A 22,254-nucleotide genomic window follows, 5' to 3' on the forward strand; every position below is an offset into this window, starting at 1 on the left:
TTATGGATGAGATCCAAGACAAAATGCAAGTTTCATTTAGGCTTCATGTATACATTATGCATATGACCCCAAGGTAGTTTTATGTAGTATTTTAGTATATCTACTCTGACTGTACAGGTCACACATAGCCAGTAGAAATTTTTCCACATACAGCTCCTGTTTTACCTTTGCAGAGGAAGAAAAAAATCTGAGAGACCGGGTAAATCTCTTGTCCATAGTTGCCTAGCCAGTAAGGGACAGAGCCAGGCTGCACTGAGGCTAACAGTAGACTAAGAAGATTAATTCTCAACTCTGACCAAGCAATGCGACTTTAGATGACACTTTAGAGTATACTCTGTTCTTCCTTAGAAAGGAAGCAAAGAAAATTGGGGCAAATTTATCTTTCCTGGTTCCAACAGGAAGGCCCCTTTTCCACAGTTGTGAGAGCTATCAGTAGAAGAGGAGACAGGTAGACCACAGGACAATCTAGAGAAGTTTCTGCTTTGGTCTTAGGATGAACCAGCAGGGCTGCATCAGACTGAGATGACTTGGTGAATATGATCCTGCACTTGGCTCACCTGAGACAGCCAGCAGACAGCATCAAGGTCATTACAAAAGCCCTGAGCTACTATCTTCTCAGTTGACAAACAAAAAAAACCCCACAAAAGATCAAGTGCCAATGTGCCAAAACCAGGATATGGAATGATTGGATATGAACTCAGATTAAAATGTCTCCCTAACATATAATACATACACACATTTCTTCACATTATTATCTCCCAGTATGCTTTTTGAATAAAAAACCTCTCCTTGTTACCTTTTCACCTTTTTTTTAAATGTTCAGTAGGATTCATTCCTTAACATAATTACCATCCCCCTCCCCCTGGCCCCAGCATTTTTCAGCACTAATCTCCTGCTTTAGTCATGTTTCTTAAGTTACTGTAATATTAAAAAAAATGTCTAGTGATGGTTGAGCTATGACCCTCATGGCTATGACAACCTAAGCCATGAGATAAAAAGAAGGGCTATGGAGCTGATCACCAGCTGTGAGATCTCTCTCAGCCATGGTTGTGGTCATTGTTCAATAATGGCACTGCATCCCCATCATCTTGTGTCCCTAAATCAAAGGGTATCTGGGGTGAGGGCACAGGTAAAGGGAACAGTGAATCTTCTTGATAATATTCTCCAAAGTGCTAACACTGAATAACAACAACATTTTATTTCTAAATTTGGCCTAGTGGTAGACTGCTTACCTAACATGCATGAAGACCCAGGTTCGATTCCTCAGCACCAAACACATAGAAAAGCTGGAAGTGGTGCTATTGCTCAAGTGGTAGAGATCTAGCCTTGTGAAAGCCCAAGGACAGTGCTCAGGCCCTGAATTCAAGCCCCAGGACTGGTAAAACAAACAACAACCACAAATAAAGCCTTTCTCTAAGAAGTCTGAAGTTTCTCCCCTGCTCTGCCCTTCATTGAGGTTCTAATTACTAATTACAGAAGATGGAGGTGAGGAGCTTTAGTGTGCTGCCTTGGTAAAGCTCCCTGAGGCTCACATGCTTATACACCACCACTTCATTCCCAATGTACTCAGGCTCAATACGCCAGGCTACCTCTTTCGACTGGCTTTGTCCTGGGCAATTTTTTCTGAGTGCTTGACCTGTTTTGTCCTTTCAACAAAACTTGGTTTCTGACTAAGGCTACAATAGTCAGGTGTGCAGAATTTTTTTTTAATTCCAGAAAGTCATTCTTTGTTTATTCACTGGACTGGAAATGTGTCAGAAGCATTCACAAGATGAAGGAGCAATTAGGCAAAAACATCATAGTAGCCTTAAGTTGCTTGGTTATGTGAATTCACTCACCTTCTTCCCCGTCCTCCATGTGTATGGGGCACACTCTTTGGCTTCTTTTTTTTTTAGTGGGTCATGGGGCTTGAACTCTGGGCCTGGGCACTTTCTCTGAGCTCTTCAACTCAAGGATACCACCCTACCCTTGAGCTCAGCCTCTACTTCCCTTTTTCTAGAGGTTAATTGAAGATAAGAGTCTCAGGTCCTTTTGTACCCAGGCTGGCATCTTTGAACCTTGATCCTTAGATCTCAGCCTCCAGAGTAGCTAAGATTGCAGGTGTGAGCCACTGCACCTGGCAGTCTTTGCCTTTTATAACAGACTTTTCATCGTAATGTTTAATGTTTCAAAGCATCTCAGGAAAGAGATCTTTCATGTTTCAAAGCATGTCAGGAAAGAGATCTTTAACAAACTATTGGTGGAGAACATATCAACATGCCACTTAAATGGAGACAGTGTTTTTTACAAATATTGTCCAATTTTTTAATTTATATGTCATTTGATCTGGTAATTCTACTCTAGAAATTCTTGTGCATATATTGTGTTTTAGGATTTGAACTCAGGGCCTTGCTTATGCTTGCTAGGCAGGGATTCTACCACTTGACTGATATCCTCAGTCCTTATTTATGGTTACATTTCCATGGATGTTCACTATAGCATTAATTAGCAACAGCAAAATGAGAAGTCCAAATGATATTGGTAGGAAATGATTAAGTACATTATGGTCTGTGCTACATAAGGTATTATTATATATTGTTGGTTAATGTGGTAGCTCAGTCTTCTATGCAGGAAAGGAAGATAGTGGTGAAAGCGAGGTACAGGACAAGCCCCCTGGCAGAAACCACCCTTTGACCTGCACAGAGGAAGAAGGGAAATGTGCTTTTACAATCTGGCAGCAGGCAGAGGGATTACATGGTCTTGCAAAAGGGAGGAGAACAAAACGAGTCACACTAGTTGCATAGTGAAGTCACGGCATTCGAGGATTGTTCTTTGGCAACTGAGAGAGCAGAGTAGTGGTTCTCAGTTCCAGCTGCACATTAAAGACATCTGGGGATCCTGTCCAGCCCTCCCAGACTGCATAAATCAGAACTGTGGGGGAGGTGGGTGGGCCTTAGCACTATTTGCAGCTCCTCAGGTGATTCTAATACCCAGTGTGAGCTGAGCATGGCATCTTCACCAGGAATGTCATGGCAAGAAATCCTTGCTCAATGGCAGGAACCTGAGCCTACTGAGGTCTCCAGCTGAGTGACATGTCTATGGCACTACATTTCTAAGACAAAGGAAACTGGCTACTGAAGTAAGACTTGTTTCTTACCCCCATGCCTCCAAAATGCCTGAGTCTGTATGAAAATTTTGCCACAAGTAACAATCAGCTAGTACTGAATATGGAGAAGAAAAGATGGCTAACAACTGGCTGGTGGGAAAAAAATCTAAGTGCTAACAAACCAGTAGGTCAGTGGGTCAAAACAGAGTTGCAGGGTGCATGGAAAGATGTTCTCCAGGTTTCCAGATGCACTGTGTAAGGGGATGGGGGCTTCTCATGCATGACTTCTGGTGGAAGGACTGGAAATACTGTATCGGAATGAACAAAAACTGACTAACCAAAGAACCTCTGTTATGTAACTATAGTTACATGCAGATGTTGATTATAAAAACATGAAGATGTTGGTTATAAAAACTTGAAAACAATACAATAATATGATATGGTCAAAGTACATTATAACCATGTATGAAAATAGAACAATGAAACCTGTTGAAATTGGTTGAGGAAGGGAGCTGAAGGATGAAGAGATGGAAGGGTGAGTTTGATAAGGGCACATTGTATGTGTATATGCATCTAGGCAGGTATGTAAAAATCAGAATGACACACTTTGTAAAACTGCTATATACAAATTTTGAAAAGAAATAAAGTGAGAGCTCTGAAATACAATAGGCCCTCCATACCCAGGGTTCCAGCAGTTATGGATAGAAAGTATTCTGGGGAAAAATTCTAATAAACATTCCAAAGCAAAACTTATATTTGCAAATGTGAGCACTCTGCTGAATTCACCCAAATGAAGTGAGGTGTAGATTCACATTGCTATCTCCCTCAATGTCTCATACACCTTCAGACTTTCCAGAACTTTCTGTGTGAGCATTATCCACACACCTCTTGTTCATGTATTATGTATGTGATAGCTATATTTCTACTGAACAAACACTCATCATTACTCTCTAATCACTATGGGATAGCAACTATTTACATATCATTTATATTCCAGTAGGTATGATAAGTAATCTAGAGATGATTTTAAGAATACGGGAGGATGTGTAGAATACACAATACTGTTTTATGTAAGAGGTGGATATTCGTAGGGGAGTTAGGAACGCATCCTCCACAGATATTGAGGGAAGACTCTATGATTAATTTTGTGGCTGAGTAGTTAGTACTGGGTTGGGATTGCACCTTGTTATCTTTGATCCAATTTTACAACCTCTCTGGTAATAAAGAATGTTCTCAGAGTGGTATGGAAATTTCCTCATTTTACTTGCTACCAATTTCAGTGACTATCACTTTGCGTTTTCTGTCTTTACAATCATTTTATCTAGGCTTCATCCTTTTGTTCAACCTGGGCTGATCAGGCCTTCATATACTGAGTACATTTTTTTTTCTTGGTTGATTCTTTCCATTTGTGGCAGTGCATTCTTGAGTAACTCCTTCAAGGTGCATAGAAGATACATTTTTTGAATTCTTGCATGTCTAAGATGTCTTCCTCCAGCCTTCTCACTTGATTAATAGCTTGGCTGGGTATAGAATTCTGCATTGAAATAATTTTTTCTCAAAACTTTGAAGTTATAGCCCTGCAGGGTTTTAGCTTCTAGTTCTGTAAATGGGAAATGTAACATTTGGATAATGTATTTTGAAAATGTATTGGCTTTGCTTTCATTTCACTTTGTATTTTTTCCTCCATGAAAGCTTCTAGACTATCCCTTATTCTTGGAATACCTAATACTGGTTGATTTTTCAGTCTGAACTCTCAGGTTCTTTTTTTTGCCAATCTCAGGGCTTGAACTCAAGGCATGTGCACTGTCCTTGGGCTTTCTCAAGGCTAGCATTCTAAAACTTGAGCCACAACACCACTTTCAGCTTTTTCTGTGTATGTGGGACCAAGGAGTCAAACCCAGGGCTTTGTGCATGCTAGGCGAAGACTCTACCACTAGGACACATTCCAGGCCCAAGGACTCTCTGATTCTTCAGCAATGACTGTCTCTCTCTCTCCCTCCCCCCCCCCCCCTCTCTCTCTCTCTCTCTCTCTCTCTCTCTCTCTCTCTCTCTCTCTCTCTCTCTCTCTCTCTCTCTCTCTCTCTCTCTCTCTCTCTCTCTATACAATTCTGGGGCTTGAACTCAGGGCCTGAGCTCTTTCCCTGAGCTTTTGTGTTCAAGGTTAGTGCTCTAGCATTTGAGCCACAGTTCAACTTTCAGCTTTTTTGTAGATAACAGTCTCATGGAATTTCCTGGCTGGGCTGGTTTTGAACCAAAGATTCTCAGATCTCAGGCTTCTGAGTAGTTAGGATTACTGGCATGTGACATGGCCATCAGGCTCAAAACTTTGCCTTTAATATTTGCTTCTCTTCACTGGCATTATATTAGTTAGGTGCCAAACCTTATAAATTGATCCTCTATGTCCTTTATAGTTCATTTCATATTAGGAAGATGTTACATTAGAGTAACATTTCTCATCCCCCCCCCTTTCTCCTTAGAAGAACGACTTGACCACCTGGTAGGTTTAAAAGAAGGAGTAGAGCTTGTCACCTTGAACTCCTTCTTCAGGGGGATTTGCCATCCTGTGGAGGCAGACAGGGGCTCCCCTGTATGTCGCCCATGACCTGCCAGTGACAGGGCATGTGAACTATCTCCCAGAAAGCCCTCTGCTTCCCATTCTCTGATGTAGCCCCTTTCCAGCACCAAAACTGACATGCACACACACACAAATATTAGTGCCTCATTTTTTAGTTCAAGTATTCTACAAAATAGCTAACCCATTTTGGGTCCTATATCCATTTTCCTGAGGAAAACACACATTCAAAACATATTATTTAACTTTCACATGCTGGCTAAGAGCTAAGTACATTTATTAATAATTAAGTCCTCTGGAAAGGTCTACATCTCCAAGATGGGAATTACTGAAAGCTAGGCTAATTTATACATTTCATACAAACACACTGTGGAACTAGAGAAACAAGGAATATTTATTATCAAACTGCACTATTGATTTGCCTATGCAAACATTTATTAACTTCAATAAGGCATTGTGATATCTTCAACTCCGTCGTTCTTTAAAAACAGTGATTATGGGATAGGCTTGTTTACTTAGAAAATATAAGCTGTGGAATTTGTATTTGTGGAACTCAAGAACCTTACTGTTGACTAGCTAGCTATATATATATATACATTCCAATTGACTCATGAGGCAGGTCTGAAAAATATTTCTCTCTAATAGTAGATCCTTACATGGAATTATAACAATTTTGTTAAGAGTTATTTCCTGCTCAGAGACTTTAATTCTGGCTTTTTAATGATTCATGTGATATATACTATATACACTAGTTTTGAGTCCAGCAAGACAGTTATGACTGGCAGAACTGATTCAATTTTTTCAAGATATATTTTTAAAAGCCAATCAGGAAATAAATCCCTGCTAAATAAAATTTGTGTCCCATAAGGATGCTGAAGATTACTGAAGATTGGGGTAAAGAACTCAAGGCCTTGTACTCTCACTTGGTTTTTTCACTCAAGAAGGACACTCTGCCACTTGAGCCATGGAACTACTTCTGGGTTTTTGCTGATTAATCAGTTAGCTTTGATCTTTGATCCTCAGATCTCAACTTCCCAAGCAGGATTGACTATATATAGGCTTGAGCCCCAGTTCCTGGCTTATCTTAAAAGAGTGATTTCTTTAAAAGTCATATTGTAATTTTTTGAGGCTAGACCCATGATTTGTTTATTGCTTATTCAAGCAGTACCAAGAAATCTATTCTTTGAAGACTTTATAGGAACTTAAATGTCCTTGCCTATAAGACTGTGGTTACAGCTAATGTAATATCTACTTTCTGTTTCCTTTGGAAGCGTTTCCTGTGGATGTATCTGCTTTATCCCAGTGCTGTAATGTGTCACACTCAGTGACCCTGGTAGTCACCAGGGTGACCTAGTAAGGTGCCTGTTTGGGCACAGTGTACAATCAGACACTCTTAGGCTCTTTACCCTAGGAACTCATCTCATTTAAAATGAAAGGCACCCAGTGAAGTGAGATTTCATATTATCTCAATAAGCAAATGCATTTAATATATTTGCTAATTTTGGCTACTCTATCATTATAGGTAAAATATGGATGATAATTGTATCGTGGGTTTGCTTAAAACCTGTTGTGGGGACCGGGACTTTGGCCTAGTAGTAGAGTGCTTGCCTACCATGCACAAAGACCCAGGTTTGATTCCTCAGCACCACATATATAGAAAAAGCTGAACGTGGTGATGTGGTTCAAGTGTTGGGGCACTAGCCTTGAGAGAGCCTAAGGACAGTACTCAGGCCCTGAGCTCAAGCTCAAAAACAAAAACAAAAAAATCCTGTTGTACATTTGTATAAGTTTTATTTTATACTTAGATCCAGTTAGGTAATTGTCCAAGACTGTACTCAAATAATTGAGCCAATGTTCAGATCACAGAGCCCCTATCTTCCACATCAACCCAGTCAGATGAGACTTATAACTAAGAACTCTTACTGACTATATAGCATAGTGGCCAATAATTGCATTTTATGAATAACAGTATCAGTCAGGTACTAGTGGCTCACACCTATAATCCTAGCTACTCAGTAGGCTGAGATCTGAGGATGGTGGTTTGAAGGTAGTCCAGGCAGAAAAGTCCCTGAGACTCTTATCTCCAATAAACTACTCAGAAAAAGCCAGAAGTGATGAAGTGGTTCAAGTGATAGAGTGCTGGCCTTGAGCACAGAGAGGCACAAGGACAGTGTCAACACCCTGAACTGAAGTCCAGACCAGAAAAACAAACAAAACAACCACAACAAAAAATCAATATCAGCACAGGTGCCACATGATGCTATACCACGTTTTAGAATTAAGTTTAAGCTATAGTGAAATTCAGGGAGTTAGAAATACAACAATTTCCTAGAAAAAAAATCTAACTTACAAGTCAGCAATTCAAATATATTACAGAAGGTTTGAACTTTGCTGTCTATACTCTATCAAGAAGAGACTAAAAAATTAACAAATGTATAAAAACTGAATGTTAAATATTTATTCCCCCCGCATTGTTCAGCACTTTTCTCTTGCCTTCCAAAGGCATCCAAATGTCTCAACATGCTATTAAAACTCTCCAGAAGTTGGCTGAAACCAATTTCCAGTCTCAGTTCCCTTTAATATTGAGTCTCCAGCTCTACCCTAGGGTTCTGGTCAGTCATCTACTTCCTGAAGTGCTTTCTACTCCACTATATTTCTTGTCTTAGATTCCCTATATTGGGGAAAACATTTCCCTATCTCAGCCCTGAGCAATCTTTATTTACAGCTCAAACACTCAATTCTTTTGTGACACAAATCTCTATCTCCACAGCTGACTGCCAGATTTTTGCTATTTAGACACTTAGGGTAGCTTGCCTGGCAGTTGCATTGTACTCTTTGACTAAAGATTAGTTTCTTAAAATAAGGAAGTTTTTCCTCTTTTTCATTTTCATATTGGACTCAATATTTAAAATGGACATTTCCCTAAGAAAGTCCTTAATAAATGGTCTGCTGACCCAAATTTAGCCCCACAATGCACAGGTCTCAAACTGGGAGAGCCATAACTTTTGTGAATACCCCAAATATGGTCAAGTTGACCAACTATGTGTCACATGCCTCTAATTCCAGCTACTTAGGGGATGGAAACAGGAGGATCACAAGATTGAGGCTAGCCAAGTCAAACCTAGAGTGACCCTGTCTCAAAAACAAGATATAAACAAAAGGGAATGGAGGTAGATCAAGAGATAGCACCCTGGGTTTTTAATCCCTGGTGCAGAGAGGACGAGGAGATGGGGGAAGGTCAAGTTTTTGAAAGTGTATTCACAATGTGGAGTCTGGTTTTCAACATGTAAAGCAAGTTTATTTTCCTGTTGTTAAAAACTAATGTACATTCAGTGTAGAAAATTTGTGAGGTATAGATAGATAAATTTACTCCTTTCACGGGGAGCAACAACTATTGCTTATTATTATTCCTTTGGAAAAATAAAAGAGAAATATTGCTTGTTTTTCTTAGAAATTCCAAAGCCAAGACAACAGAGAAATAGAAACACATGCCTACAGACAAACATAACTGGGTGTGAATCTCCAAGTTCAGCATGTCATGGTTCCATCCATGACCCTGAGTGAATCAGATTGTCTTTCATGGGCCCAGCTTCATTAGTTTTATTTCTATAGATTTAATAGTTTTATTCCTATAGATTTAGGAACAATCAGATGACAGTAGCTACCAGTTTTTATTTCAGTATTAGGCTGCAAAGAAGATGGATCTTCATGGAGCATCATGTTGAATTCCAAATGACAATCAACACTGGTTTGTATTGGGTTCTCTTACCTGAGCTACAAATAACCTTTATTTCACTGGTTGGAAAGCATTCTGGGCTATTTGTCTCATTCTTGTTTCTCATAGTACCACATACTACCTTTTTTCATTACATACATCTGAGAAAAAAAAATCCAGCAAGCAAATTTTTGGTGTTGCCAGATTAATATTAAGGCAATCTCACATGTCACATTCTTTCTGTTCTATGGACAAGAGAAGAAATTAATTTTCTGGACTTCTCTTACTTTTAGGAAAACTTTCACTCCTATAAAAACTCACAGAATTATCAAAGGGGTAGTGTTTGGGTACAGAAGTTATTCTGATGCCGATTCTCTCAGGAAACTTAAAAGCTGTGATAATTTCTTCTTAGAGGAAAGAGTAGATGACTTTACTGGCTTGTGAAAAGGAACAGATGGTAGATACTCACCAGGTACCTTTCTCTTGTAATTTGCTTAATATAACTTGGAAATTTTCATAGCCTGGCTTTTTTAGATCTAAAATGAGTAGCTGGGGTGAATTGTGGCATTTCTCTCTTCAAATAATATTTTTAAATGAGGTATACTTATCTTTTTCATTCTAGAAAACTAGACTCAATCAAAGATGAACATGAATATGAAAGAAAAAAGAGTATTATTATAAAGGCTACGGAAACTGTCTTGAAAAAAGTGAAATCACGGATGATTTAAATGATATTACAGTACAGAGACACATGAGGGTGCTCTAACCAGCAGCTATAACACATGAATTAAACAGTTCAAATATTGAAGGAAAATTAAGACCTAATGGAATGGCAGTGTTGAATTCTGATTTTCAGCATTGACTATGCTGAACAACCTTGGGAGCAGTGGCTCTGGCTTTTAAGTCAAAAGCATATTTCCCCTCCCTGGTCTCACTAAGACACTTCCCAGTTTTAAAAGTAGAGGATAGTAATCTTCGACATAGGAAAATACTATACAATGTACAAAGAAGAAAAAAGTAGACTGATGTTACAGTCAGCTCTGGGAAGCTGAGGCTTTCTAGAACCAGGCCAGTAGTAAGTAGGCTTAGGTCGAGAGACTTGCCTTCAAACACAAACTCAGCCTTTTCTCGTTTTCATTCCTCCGGCCTTCTGCTGGTACAAAGGGGAAGTTGGGACTAGGAATCTAATGACCACCAGAAGAGAATTAGAGATGCATGTTTATCTCGATACATTTACTCTCATTAAAGTTCATATTTACTGACATCATGCATCTCCTTGAGAAAGTCTGTCCACCCACCATTAATTAAAACCACATTTAAAAAAAAAACCAGTGTGTGCACTTTTTTCCCCAATCAAAAGTAGCCTTCTAAGTTTTGAAGAGTAGGCACAAGAATATCTGAGGCCTGACAGCTGTTCACCTCCACACAGTGAATCAGCATATGATTTACATTCATAGTCTTGTTTATTCAGGGCCTAGATTACAATAGCTAGGGTCTATTGTCTTGAAGAGCTGAAAAATTCAATACCAAGTGGCCTTTATTTTGCAGAATTAACATTTATTTTGATAAATCAACATTCTTTTGAATACTGTGTAAGATCCTATGCTTTCATCTAACTCTATATCCTGTCTGGGTAATTAAGCAGCACACTACTATCAAAGACACCACACTTTATAACTTATATGTCTGCTATCAAGGTCAAAATGAAGGTCAATATAAAATTCTTTTATCTAAATCACTGCACAAACAACAGTTACCAACAGTTGTCAGATTGCACAACCACACTCTATATTCTTGGCAATAGTCATTATAAGTTAATAAATTTATTTTTTAAAGAAAGAATGTTGGTTTTTAAAGTTCAGAAAAGGTACTATTTGTAAACAGTTCAGGTCACACTCATCTTACTGCATGGGCTATGGGAGAGTTGTTTCCTCCCAACTTCCTTTAAATGAGATTTATTCTCTTTTGGAGCCTAAATCAAAGGATTGCATTCAAAGATATTTGCATTTTTTTTCTATTCTTTTTCTTGTTCAAGCCATTCCCCTCTGCCTTTCAATTTTTGCTTGATCTTTCTTTATATTATACCAAGCACATTTTTATGTGCCTCAATAAAACAAATCCTAGTTATCTGTTTCCATTGACAATTAGGTTAGTCTATAATGCTTCTGACCCAATATTTCTTAACTTGGTCAGTTTATGTTTTCTACAAAGAGGTATAAGCAGCTGCATTCAGATTCTCTTGTTATTCTTTCTCCATATTCTTCTGGTCAAGCCTCCATCTAGAAAGGCTGAGATTGTCATTGTATTGGAACATTGGCATTCCAATGGTTTAATCCCAGATAGAGGCACACTTGGACTAAGAGTTAACTTCTGCTGACTCACCTTGAGCACATCAGGCCTCAGTTTTCTCATGTCACAAGTGGGTGTTTGAGAGTGATGACTGGATTACCAGGAATACCAGCTCAGGAAGCTCAGGAGGATGAAAGGAAAAGGTGCCGTGTCTTCCCCCGGTCCCTGTACTCATACAGGATCACAAGCCACAGCTAGAGCTTTAGGGTTGGGGTTGGTGTGGCTCCAAAAGAGAACATCCCAGAATCCAGAAGCCAACAAAGCGTGCCTAGTGACTGGCTTTCAGGAAGATTTAAATAAAAGATGTCCCTTAGATGGAAATAGTCGATATATACCATTGTCATTCTAAACAACAAATGTATGCGTGTGTGTGGGTGTGTGGGTGTGTGTGCACGCGCGTGCGTGCGCCGCGCTGATCTGGAGCTTGAATTCAGTTTTCTACCATCTGAAAGGCAAAGTTACACTTCTGCCTTTTTTTTGTGTGTGTAATTAATTGAAGACAAGAGTTCATATACTGTCCTGTTTAGGCTGGCTTCAAACCTCCATCCTCAGGTCTCATCCTCCTTTCAGCTAGGGTTACAGTCTGGCACTAAACCACAGATTGTATCTCCTGCCCAGACAATACAGTATCCAAGGGGACCATAAACCACTGGACTTCCACCACCTGGCCAAAAGCCATGGGTGGACATACTGAGCTCAACTGTGGGAAGGAAGGTGGAGCATGGGTGTGGACCTTTCAACCCAGTTGGTGGTATTCTTTAGAACAAACAGCTCTGGGCTGAGGGGCGGTGGGAAGCTGTGACTACACAGCCTTTTATCAACTTTGGAAAAGCTGGAGATAAACTCTGCCCGAATGAGTAATAAGGCCAAGCAGTCTTCAACATGATCATGGTTGCATTTCCATACCTTCCTGCCGGCTCTGTTGTTGTGAAGATTCATCAGGGCTCTGGCATCCTTCCCTTTCCGCTCTTTGGCGTCCACAAATGCCCGGGCGAATTTGATCCCATAGTCAATGTTATCACTGCAGCCACCCCAGTCAAAGGTGCCCTTGCTGTCCTTGGCCGTTCCTTTCTTCTTGGGATCACAGGAACAGGATTTTAGTTCTCCTTGGCTACAGGCCCTGGTGATGGCAAATACAACTCCAGCTGAGGAGATCGCGTAAACAAAGGCAGATTCCCGACTACCTGAAACAAAAATGCTTTTCTTAAAAATGGTTTGGGATGGGTAGTTCAGAATAAGTCTTATACAATGACTATTTTACTTCTTGATCTCTCTCTCTGGGTGTACTTTGCCACTGACAAAGGCACTAGGCACTCTGGAAAGTCTTTCTGGATTCAAGTATTTTCCTAGAATATGATTCCTGTCAGTTTAGGTATCTGTTGGGCAACTCTCCTTTTCTTCCCCTTCCCCTTCTCCTCCTCCTCCTCCTCCTCCTCCTCCTCCTCCTCCTCCTCCTCCTCCTCCTCCTCCTCCTCCTCCTCCTTCTTCTTCTTCTTCTTCTTCTTCTTCTTCTTCTTCTTCTTCTTCTTCTTTTTGTGGGTTTGATTCTGGGCCTGGGAACTGTCCCTGAGCTCTTCAGCACAAGTCTACAGCCCTACCCTTACTTGAGCCCCACTTCCCATTTTCTAGTGATTAATTGGAGATAAGAGTCTCACATTCTTTAGTGCCCGGGCTGGCTTTGAACTGCAATACTCAGATCTCAGCCTCCTGAGTAGCTAGGATTATAGGCGTGAGCCACTGCACCTGGCTGGGCAACTATTCTTAAATACAGAGTATAAAAGGGCAATGATGGCTCCTAGTCCAATGAGTCTCACACAAGTTCATTCACCTAGAACCCTAGGTTATCATAGAAGGCAGGAGCATGGTATCTGTCATCTTGGTTTCTTCTTCCATAAAATACAGTCTGGATTCTTCTATCCTATCATTCGGTCCGAAAAATGTGGTCAGTATTCATGATAGCACAGCTTCCTTTTTGGGGGAAAATTCTTTCAATAGTCTTAGCTCTTCAGAAGGCTAAGGAGAGAAAGGTGTTTGTTGGAGATCAGCAAGGAAAAGACAAAAACAAACTAAACCCCTCAAACATCCACAAATTATTGAGTGTGTTCATGTGCATTCAAGTGATTAACATTGAAATACTGAATTCCAAGAAATCTAGCAGCAGAGGTGAGAAGAGGATTGAGGCAGTAACTGGCCTGTGGCATTAACACTGGAGAGCTCTGGCTTGGCATCAATTTTCACAAGTAGTTGAGAGATTGTTGAAGGCAATATGCAATATCCTTGAGTTACATACTATGTCTAACTATTAAGGGTGAATTTACTTTCTTCTGGAACACCTGCACTAATCACTGGCATTGGGTAAAAGACAGTGAAAAACTTTTCTTTGGTTTTTCTGGAAGGAAACAAATTTACCGCCTATAATTAGACTTGGGCAAGAACTCTTTGGGGTACTTTCTTAGAATTGTTCTTTATTAGAGAGCAGGCTACTTTCACTTACAGGCTGAAAGGTACATATTTCAGTGCAATAACTACATTAAATTATTTTAATAATCTGTAGTAACTCATCACACGGTGTTGTAGTGTAGTGACAGATATAAGGGTCTTTAGGGCCCTTGTGCACCTCGTTTTTCAAGTGGAGCTGTATTTCATTGTTATTAGCATGCCTTTTATTAATGGTTGCTGCAGCAAATATATTAATAATCAAAAAAGAAGTCAGACTACCTAATGCCAACGCAAAGCTGAAAGCAGAGAAATATTCGGTGATTCAGTATGTCAAGAGGAGTGTGACATTTTGAACCACACATCTGGGAGAATGAACCACATTTTCACATTGAAGCCCTGCTTGTTTCCGTTTGTCATTCAGGGCTACAATTTATTATACATCCTTTACAATATTTGTTCTGCTAGTCCCATTATTAAAAAATCAGGAAAACATATCTACACCATATTAAATGGCACTTACCTCAGCCTTCAGAAAATATCTGCCTCAAAAACCTCTATTTGGAAAAAAAGAAAAAAAACCCAGTCATGCCCTCACAGTCCAGTAAAACTCAAGTAGATGAATATTTGCCACAAGTACTAGGGCATTGCTCTCCTCTGAGAAGAATGTGTGGTCCTGGGAATTGCTTTAAAGAGTCCCCATTTATGTTATAAACATCCTTCACAGTCTAAGGACTTGAGATGCTGTGTAAACAAGAAAAGACCAAGAGATGCAAATGTGGCTTAGTTTCTGGTAACAGTCTTTAGAAAAATGAAATTTATACCCTTCTTAGTACCCAGCTGCCCTGTTCATCTTGTAATGCCTTTTGTTAGTTGTGGAGTCCAGTGTCTGTATTTAAAGATGTCACATAGGGAGAATCTTCCTAAATGCTTGAAGTATGTGTTCCTATGTTTAGTTTTTAAGAGGGGAAAAAAGAGAAATCTGATGAAATAATCTTTTAGGGGAATAGCATAAAAGACATACAGGATGGTATATCAGTGATAGTAGAGGAAAGATCAATTTGTTTAGATACAGAATTTATTCTCCATAACCTGCAAACCACTGCATTAACTTACTGGCCGAACTGGGGGAAAATCACAATTTGCTACATTTCAGAAATAATTTTCAAAGAGAAAAATTACCTTTGTAAAAATATGTTTTTTATCATTGAACTAAATAGCTAGATGTTTGCTTATTTGAAAAAAAACTGAACACACTGATTTTTTTATTTTACCTCCAGATTTTTTTAATATTATGTAGATATGGTCTAAAGATATTTCCAGTTAAATTGTTTAGAGAATCACTAAAATGCTGTGTGTGAAATAGTAGCACACTTCAAGAGTTGGCTTTGTAACAAAACAAATTTTATCTTGGGCCTCTTTTTAGAAAAACTGATTCTTCCTAAGGCCATCCCCAAACAAAACAAAATCCAGATCTAAATGGTGATCTATACACTTCCTGAAGTGTTACTATTGATGTTTCTCTCTTTTTCGGACTAAGATAACTCAAGTCTATTAAGTACATTGACTGACATAGTTTTTGTGTTGGGAGATTGTTACCTGGGAAGGCAAAAATACCAGGAGGAAGAGTTTCTGAAAGGTCTTGGATTATTCAACTCTTAAAAAAAAACCTTTTGCTATTTTTTCTGATATTTATAAGTATGATATCTTTCATTTCTTAAGCCTTTTTTTTAGAATTCTGGAGATGTGATTTTTAAATATCGTGTGTGTGTGTGTGTGTGTGTGTGTGTGTGTGTGTGTGTGTGTGTACATTCAAGCATGTGCTGGCAAGGGGAATTGAACTAAGGACCTCATAGCCTTTTTGCTCAAGGCTGCTACTCCAGTTGCTCAAACCTACACTTTCATTTCTGGTTTTTTGCTGGTTCAGTGGAGATTAAGATTTGTGTCCTATAGATTTGTGTGTAATCCTCATATCAGAGCCTCCTGAGTAGCTAGGATTACAAGCACAAACCATTGGCATTCAGCCTTTAAAAGAATGGTTCTAGGTTTTCTCTGCCCGTGTTTAAGTCATCATGAGTAGAAAGTAAAATGCAAATGTTCCTAAAAATGTTTCTCTAAAGCAAATAGGCAAATAGCCTCCATTTTTCTATGACTATGGGATATTCAACAACTTGTTCATTCAACAGTGTTTGCCCTTTGCCCTTCCTATTCACCTACAAGCTTATTTGGGTTTCCAAACAAGAGTTCTTCACAACTCCACCATGTAAATTTCCCGCCAAGCAATTAATTGTAAAAATCTTTGGATAGCTTTCATTGGAATGTCATGATTATTTCCGGGATAAGCTGCTCTTGGCCATAACCAACACAAAAATAATCACTGACAGTCAGAGGAGTTTGCATAAATAACTGAGAAAGAGTTAGTTTTCTATGACGAATAGAAAAAAAAACTATGTAGTGGGCTGTTTTATGTTCTGAATATTTGGACAAAGCACTCCGATTTATCTGAACTAAATTTAAGGAAGTACAAGTTTCTTGTTTACCTTAGGCTTCAGACTAAGTCAAGTTCTAAGTCTAACCTTTTCCTTTCCTCTCAGCAACTCCACAAATGAGTTTTATTAATGAATACCAAGCTTTGGCAAACAGACCCTCTTTAAGATTACTAGTCAAAATTTCGTCCTTTGATTTGTGATTTAAATGGCTTTCCTTCTTACAAATGGAGAGGACTGAATGTATCTAGAAGTGATCTTTCTATATGCAACAAGTACATCCAAGGCTGAGTTTGGCTTAGTGGTAGAGTGCTAGATAAGCACTGAATTCCTCGATACTACATACACAGAAAAAAGCCAGAACTAGTGCTGTGGTTCAAGTGGTAGAGCCCTAGCCTTGAGAAAAACCCAACGACAGTAGCTAGGCCCTGAGCCTAAGCCCAGAACTGGCAAATAAATAAAAAAAAAAAGAAGTACATCCAATTTGATATCATTAGAAAAATGATTTGCACACTCTGAAATAGAAAAGACATCTTGTTCTATCCTAGCCATGAAGAGCCTGTATATAATATATGCAAAGATTAGTTGTGATAGATATTTGCAAACTGTCTTTGACAAGCAAGGTACAGCACTTTAATTAAACCACTGGTGAGCTAATTTAGGTGAAGTCTTAAAATTCCATGAGGCTGGCATTTACTACTATCCTTTCCAAAACTCTGCAACGTCATATCGAAACTCCAAAAGGAATGCAGAAGAGTATAGTTCTTAACCTGGAGAATAAAAATCACAAAATATTGCAGTAAATTAACTTTAGGGATATTCTAGGAGTAAGAGTACTACGCCCTTGGGGGATTTTAGAGACATTCAGTTATGCATTTGGCCTCATAAAACCCTAGGGCTGTGATGATTACATGATAGAAACACCCTCTGTTAAGCATTACCAAGTAAACTGCCTAGATGATTTTCTTGGGAATGGGAGAAAGGGGTGTGCAAAAATGAGTATAAAGTTCCCTGTTTCTGGAGTTTGTGCAAGAACAGTTGTAGTAAAAGATCCATGTTATTTTTTGTAGCAGGCTAAAGAGCTCCAGTTTAGTAGGTGGTGATTATCCAAAAATATAATATAACTAATTTCAATTAATTTTCTCTGTTGAGCTGATGAAATACTTTGAATATGCAGAACTTTAAAGAACTTTATTAGATCATTAGATTATGCTTACATGTCCTAAGGCAAAATAAATATGCATTTCAGGTTTTGAATCCTGTTTTATGAATAATCTTACAATGTAAAATGTAGCTGGGAAAATAATAGGTGTACATTGCAAGTCCATGCAGTCATGGAAATGAATGACTAGGGTGCCAAGAAAAACGCACAGGACACATGCTAATCTCTGCCTTTCTGGAATTTATAATCTGTTGCAGATAATGTTTAATTTAGATACAGAATGACCCAAGGCTAGATAACTAAATAAGAGGTGAAGGTATGCAGGTGGTTTTTTTTTCTTATTTTGTAATAATGATGATCTTTGATAAATGGCCTGAGGATTTATAATCCACTCTTCTGTGAGGTTCAAACTCCAGAAAGATAAGGCAAAAAGGTTCCCTTCAAATGACTTTGGCTGCTTCTTCCCTTTTAGAAACAAAACCTTGAACCTAAAGGGAGACAGAGGATTGAAATGATGGACAGAGCAAAAGAATGCTAAGATAGCAGCCTGAGGCCCATCTCCCTACTATATGCCAATCTTCTATAAGACTTTGGACAAGTTCCTTAATTCTTACAGTTTCCTCTGTGCAGTGAGACCATGCCACCTAACACCTAACAGAGTCAACCTACTAAACACATTACAGTACAGGACCAGCAAGGGCTCTGAGGACCATGCAGGGAGAAGGGAAGCCTGTGGAGACTGACTCACTTCTGAGCAGGACCCTGCCGAAGAGGCTGTGATCCCTGTCCAGGGTGTTGCAGTTCCAGCGATGTTGGCGGAACTGGTGCTGGCACTCTGCTGTCCACTCGGCCACCCCCAGGCCAATGGCACGCATCACATCAGGATGCCGGTGGCACAGCTGCCGCTGGCGGCTCACCAGGCCTGGCACATTGTCACACATCACCCTGGAGGAGTCACCTGTAGCTCTCATGTACCTATGAGAAAGCAACACACAGAAGAGAACGAAGTGAACAGCTGGGTAAAAATCAGTGGTCTCAGGGCCACCTGAGTTGAAAGCATTCTATTCCACATCATTTGGGTGCAATTAAACAGCAGGGTTATTTTGTTTTAATTCAGTGGAGAAGCAGCGGAGGGAGGCATGATGAGTTATCTAATAGATGCCACCTCCAAATGGAGTGATGACTGTCTCCTGGCTACCAGACAATGCTCTGGCAGGGCAGCAGAGGAAATTCTGCAGACAGAACTGGATAAGGTGGGGTTGCAGTGTGTGCTGGGGAGAAGGCATAAAGATTTGTCCAGAGAAGCCTGAGCTCTCAGTGACACCACGTGTCTGGACTTGGCTTTGGAGGCAGCTGACTTTTTAGACGCTGCTCACTCCCTTTTATTTGTCCTAATGTCTTGAAAACTGTCTACAACTATCTAATCAACACCTTCTGGTATCTGATGCTACATTCTGTCTGCAGACATGCCGCTCTTTCCGTACTAAAGAATCCTTTAAATATTTCCATAGTCTAGCTCTGTTTGGCTTTTATAGAAAACCTTTGGGAAAAAATTCTTTCTATTGTTATTAAGGACATTAAATGTTTGGAAGAATCAGTGTTGTAGCTCCATAAAGTACTTTTTGAAGAGAAACTTTAACAAAAAAGAAAATTACATCATCATCCTTACCCAGATGTTCTCTATTAGTTGTGAAATGTTTAGAAAGGTACCTTTTATATAACCCGAGCTGCCATAGGTGTCTTTTGAAGTGATCAAACAAGGAGAATGCCCTTTTCTTGTATTTTCATTATTTTATATTATCATAAAATCGTTACAGCTGTGAATTCCAAAAAATATATCTTAAGTGGCAGCTGAGAGACAATGTGACAAAGTGCCTGAATAATAAATAATGTTTATATATCTAGGGAAACAGAAATAGTCATTTTATTGAAAAATGATCAGTCTGATAAATCAATCTTTGATCCCATGTCAACAATGTCAAGGTCAAACGCCTTCCTATTCAAAGCAGGCTTAGGAAGGAACTGAACCCCTGTGACCACCAGCATTTTGTTCCTTTCAATTCCACTGTTTTCTTTGAAAGTCCCCTGCTCTAGTCTTTCATTTGTCTGTGATTCTTTACTGTTGCCAGATTTTTTAAGTCTACTTATCTATCTATCTAATCTTATCAATCAGCCACCAACCTACCAATCTGTTATCTACATCCCACCAAAACCAACCTCTCTACATATTGCACTGTTTTGAAACTTCCAGGCATAAAGAAGCTACAAAGCTATCAATTCCATCAAGTTGTAAATTGCAAGATGAGAAAGAATTTATGGATAGGTAGAGAATCTGCCTTTGGATCTGCTAAAGTTTTATCACTATACAAAATAAATAAATTGCAAATCCACCTACAAAGGGCAGCAGCAAAGCTTACTTTTGGGGGTGATGGTTTTGAGCAGTGTAATGTCTTGGACACTCCAATGCCTGTGGCTTCACATCAAGGCAGTAACAGTGTTCTTCTGCCTCATTGGGGTGAAGCATTAGGAATGTGGAAAGACAAGAAATCATACAAAAATCACACGCTTTCGGCTGTACAATTCCCAATTGTTTGAATTCGTTTATGTCCAGACAGTTTTTTGAGGGGACAAGGGTGGGGGAGTTGGTTGTAGTTTTCAAGGTGAATTTACACGCATGTCTGTGCTACAGTTGGAGAACATGTTAGCAAATCTCTCCATGGGATAAGAAATCTTTCTTTCTCTCTTTCTTTCTCTTGCTCCCTTTCTTTTCTTTCTTTCTTTCTTTCTCTTGCTCCCTTTCTTTTCTTTCTTTCTTTCTTTCTTTCTTTCTTTCTTTCTTTCTTTCTTTCTTTCTTTCTTTCTTTCTTTCTTCCTTCCTTCCTTCCTTCCTTCCTTCCTTTCTTTCCTTCCTTCTTTCTTTTCTTTCTTTCTTCTTTTTTGCCATCACTTAAATGGGATTAAAAAACCTCCCACGCATCAGAGCTCTGATTTGAGAGTGGATGTGAGTATGCGCATGTGAGTGGATGTGTGTGTGTGTGTGTGTGTGTGTGTGTGTGTGTTTAGTTGTCAAAGCTGAAATGGGTTTTGAGAAAAGCAAAGGGACCCAGCTTGGGATGTCAAGCAGCAGGGGGTCCAGGCTACAATCCCCAAGTCTCCCCAAGCCCACCTCTGTTGTCCTCGCCCCGCGCCCCTGTACGTGGACTCACCACCATGAAGAGCCGACCTCCGGGGCTAGCCAGGTCAAGAGCAGAGGGAGCCAGAGCCAGATTCCACCGGGAGGGACGTTCATAGTAACCCCCTTGCGTCGGCATCAGGTCAGACTCCGTGTGCGGGCGCCATGCGTGCCCGGAGCAGAAGCGCTCAGCGCCGCCAGCGCCTCGTCACGACTGCCGGCGCCTCGCCGCGCCCCCGCCCCCCTCTCGCGTCTGCGACGAGTGGCGAGACTCGCTGATAAAGTTTCAAAAGAGCGAGAGAGCGAGCGAGCCGGGGCGAGCGATAAAGGCTGTCGGGGGCCGCCTCTCCCACACCTCAATTCCCCAGGCGCTGGGGGCACAAGGAGCCCCCAGAACCCCGTGAGCCTCCCGCGCGCGCCCGGGGGCTTTCTGATGTCCCCGCGCTGGGAGCAGCGGAGGGAGGGGGCGCCGCGTGGGGCCGGGGGCGCTGGGCGTTTACACGGGGGGGGGGAATGGAATGATGACAAGAGATGACTGCGAGCGCGGTGCGCAGGGCAGGGACACCTTTAGGGGCTCTTCCCTCCAAAGAGCATCGCCGGTGCACTGCAGGAATGTGCGCCCGCGTCCGCGAGCCACAGGGAAGGATGGGGAGAGCACTGCGCGGAAGATATGCGAACCAGGGAGGATTCTGAAGCCTCGCTTCCCGCTGTTCTCCCCTGGAGAGACGAGAGGGAGCGCGCGCACGCCTGTACATTTGGAGCTGCTAGATCTTTGGGGCGCAAGGCTGGGAAGGGAGGGGCTGGGCCTGCGGGAAATGAAGGTCCATGGCCTTGATCCCTGAGCCCTGCATATGAAGAGCTACCTTGAGCCCGAGGGTCCCCGACCCCTGTGACCTCTTCCCAGACCCTCCCGGGAAGGTGCGGCGTTGACGCACGGCCCCACGCACACCGCGATCCTCCCCAGGGCGGGCCGAGCCAGGGTGGATCCGAGGCAGCCAGGCACCCGCCCGGGGTCTGCGCCCAGCTCGGGATGCACCTCCCACTGGCTGCGTGTTTCGCCTGTGCCGCGCGCCCTGCGAAGGTAAAGCGACCCGCGGCGCCCTGATAGCAGCCGGGGCCAGCCGCGCGGGTGGAGCATCTTGAGCCGCAACTGGCTGGTCGCCCCGCCGTTTATCACCGGAAAGGAAGGAAGACCAGAAACTCGGAGCGACCGTGAACTGTTCCACTGCTCTTTTCCTGGGGCGGGGGACTCACCACCAACCCAGCAGTGTGCCCTG

General features: G+C 41.0%; 1 protein-coding gene across 1 annotated transcript in view; it reads right to left on the bottom strand.

Moving 5' to 3' along the window:
• The window catches only part of Wnt2 (Wnt family member 2), a 41,830-nt gene extending 20,638 nt beyond the window's left edge, over positions 1-21,192 (bottom strand). The window contains exons 1-3 of the mRNA XM_090332370.1: positions 21,012-21,192; positions 18,554-18,780; positions 12,628-12,905 (exon numbers count right to left, since the gene is read on the bottom strand). Of these exons, the coding sequence (XP_090188496.1) occupies positions 12,628-12,905; positions 18,554-18,780; positions 21,012-21,094 (588 nt within the window). The 5' untranslated portion in view covers positions 21,095-21,192. The remainder of the gene's footprint in view (positions 1-12,627; positions 12,906-18,553; positions 18,781-21,011) is intronic.
• Between the last annotated feature and the right edge of the window lie 1,062 nt (positions 21,193-22,254).

Source organism: Megascapheus bottae, chromosome 5, assembly GCF_031878675.1.
Source record: "Megascapheus bottae isolate mThoBot1 chromosome 5, mThoBot2.hap1, whole genome shotgun sequence".
Taxonomy (NCBI): Eukaryota; Metazoa; Chordata; class Mammalia; order Rodentia; family Geomyidae; genus Megascapheus; species Megascapheus bottae.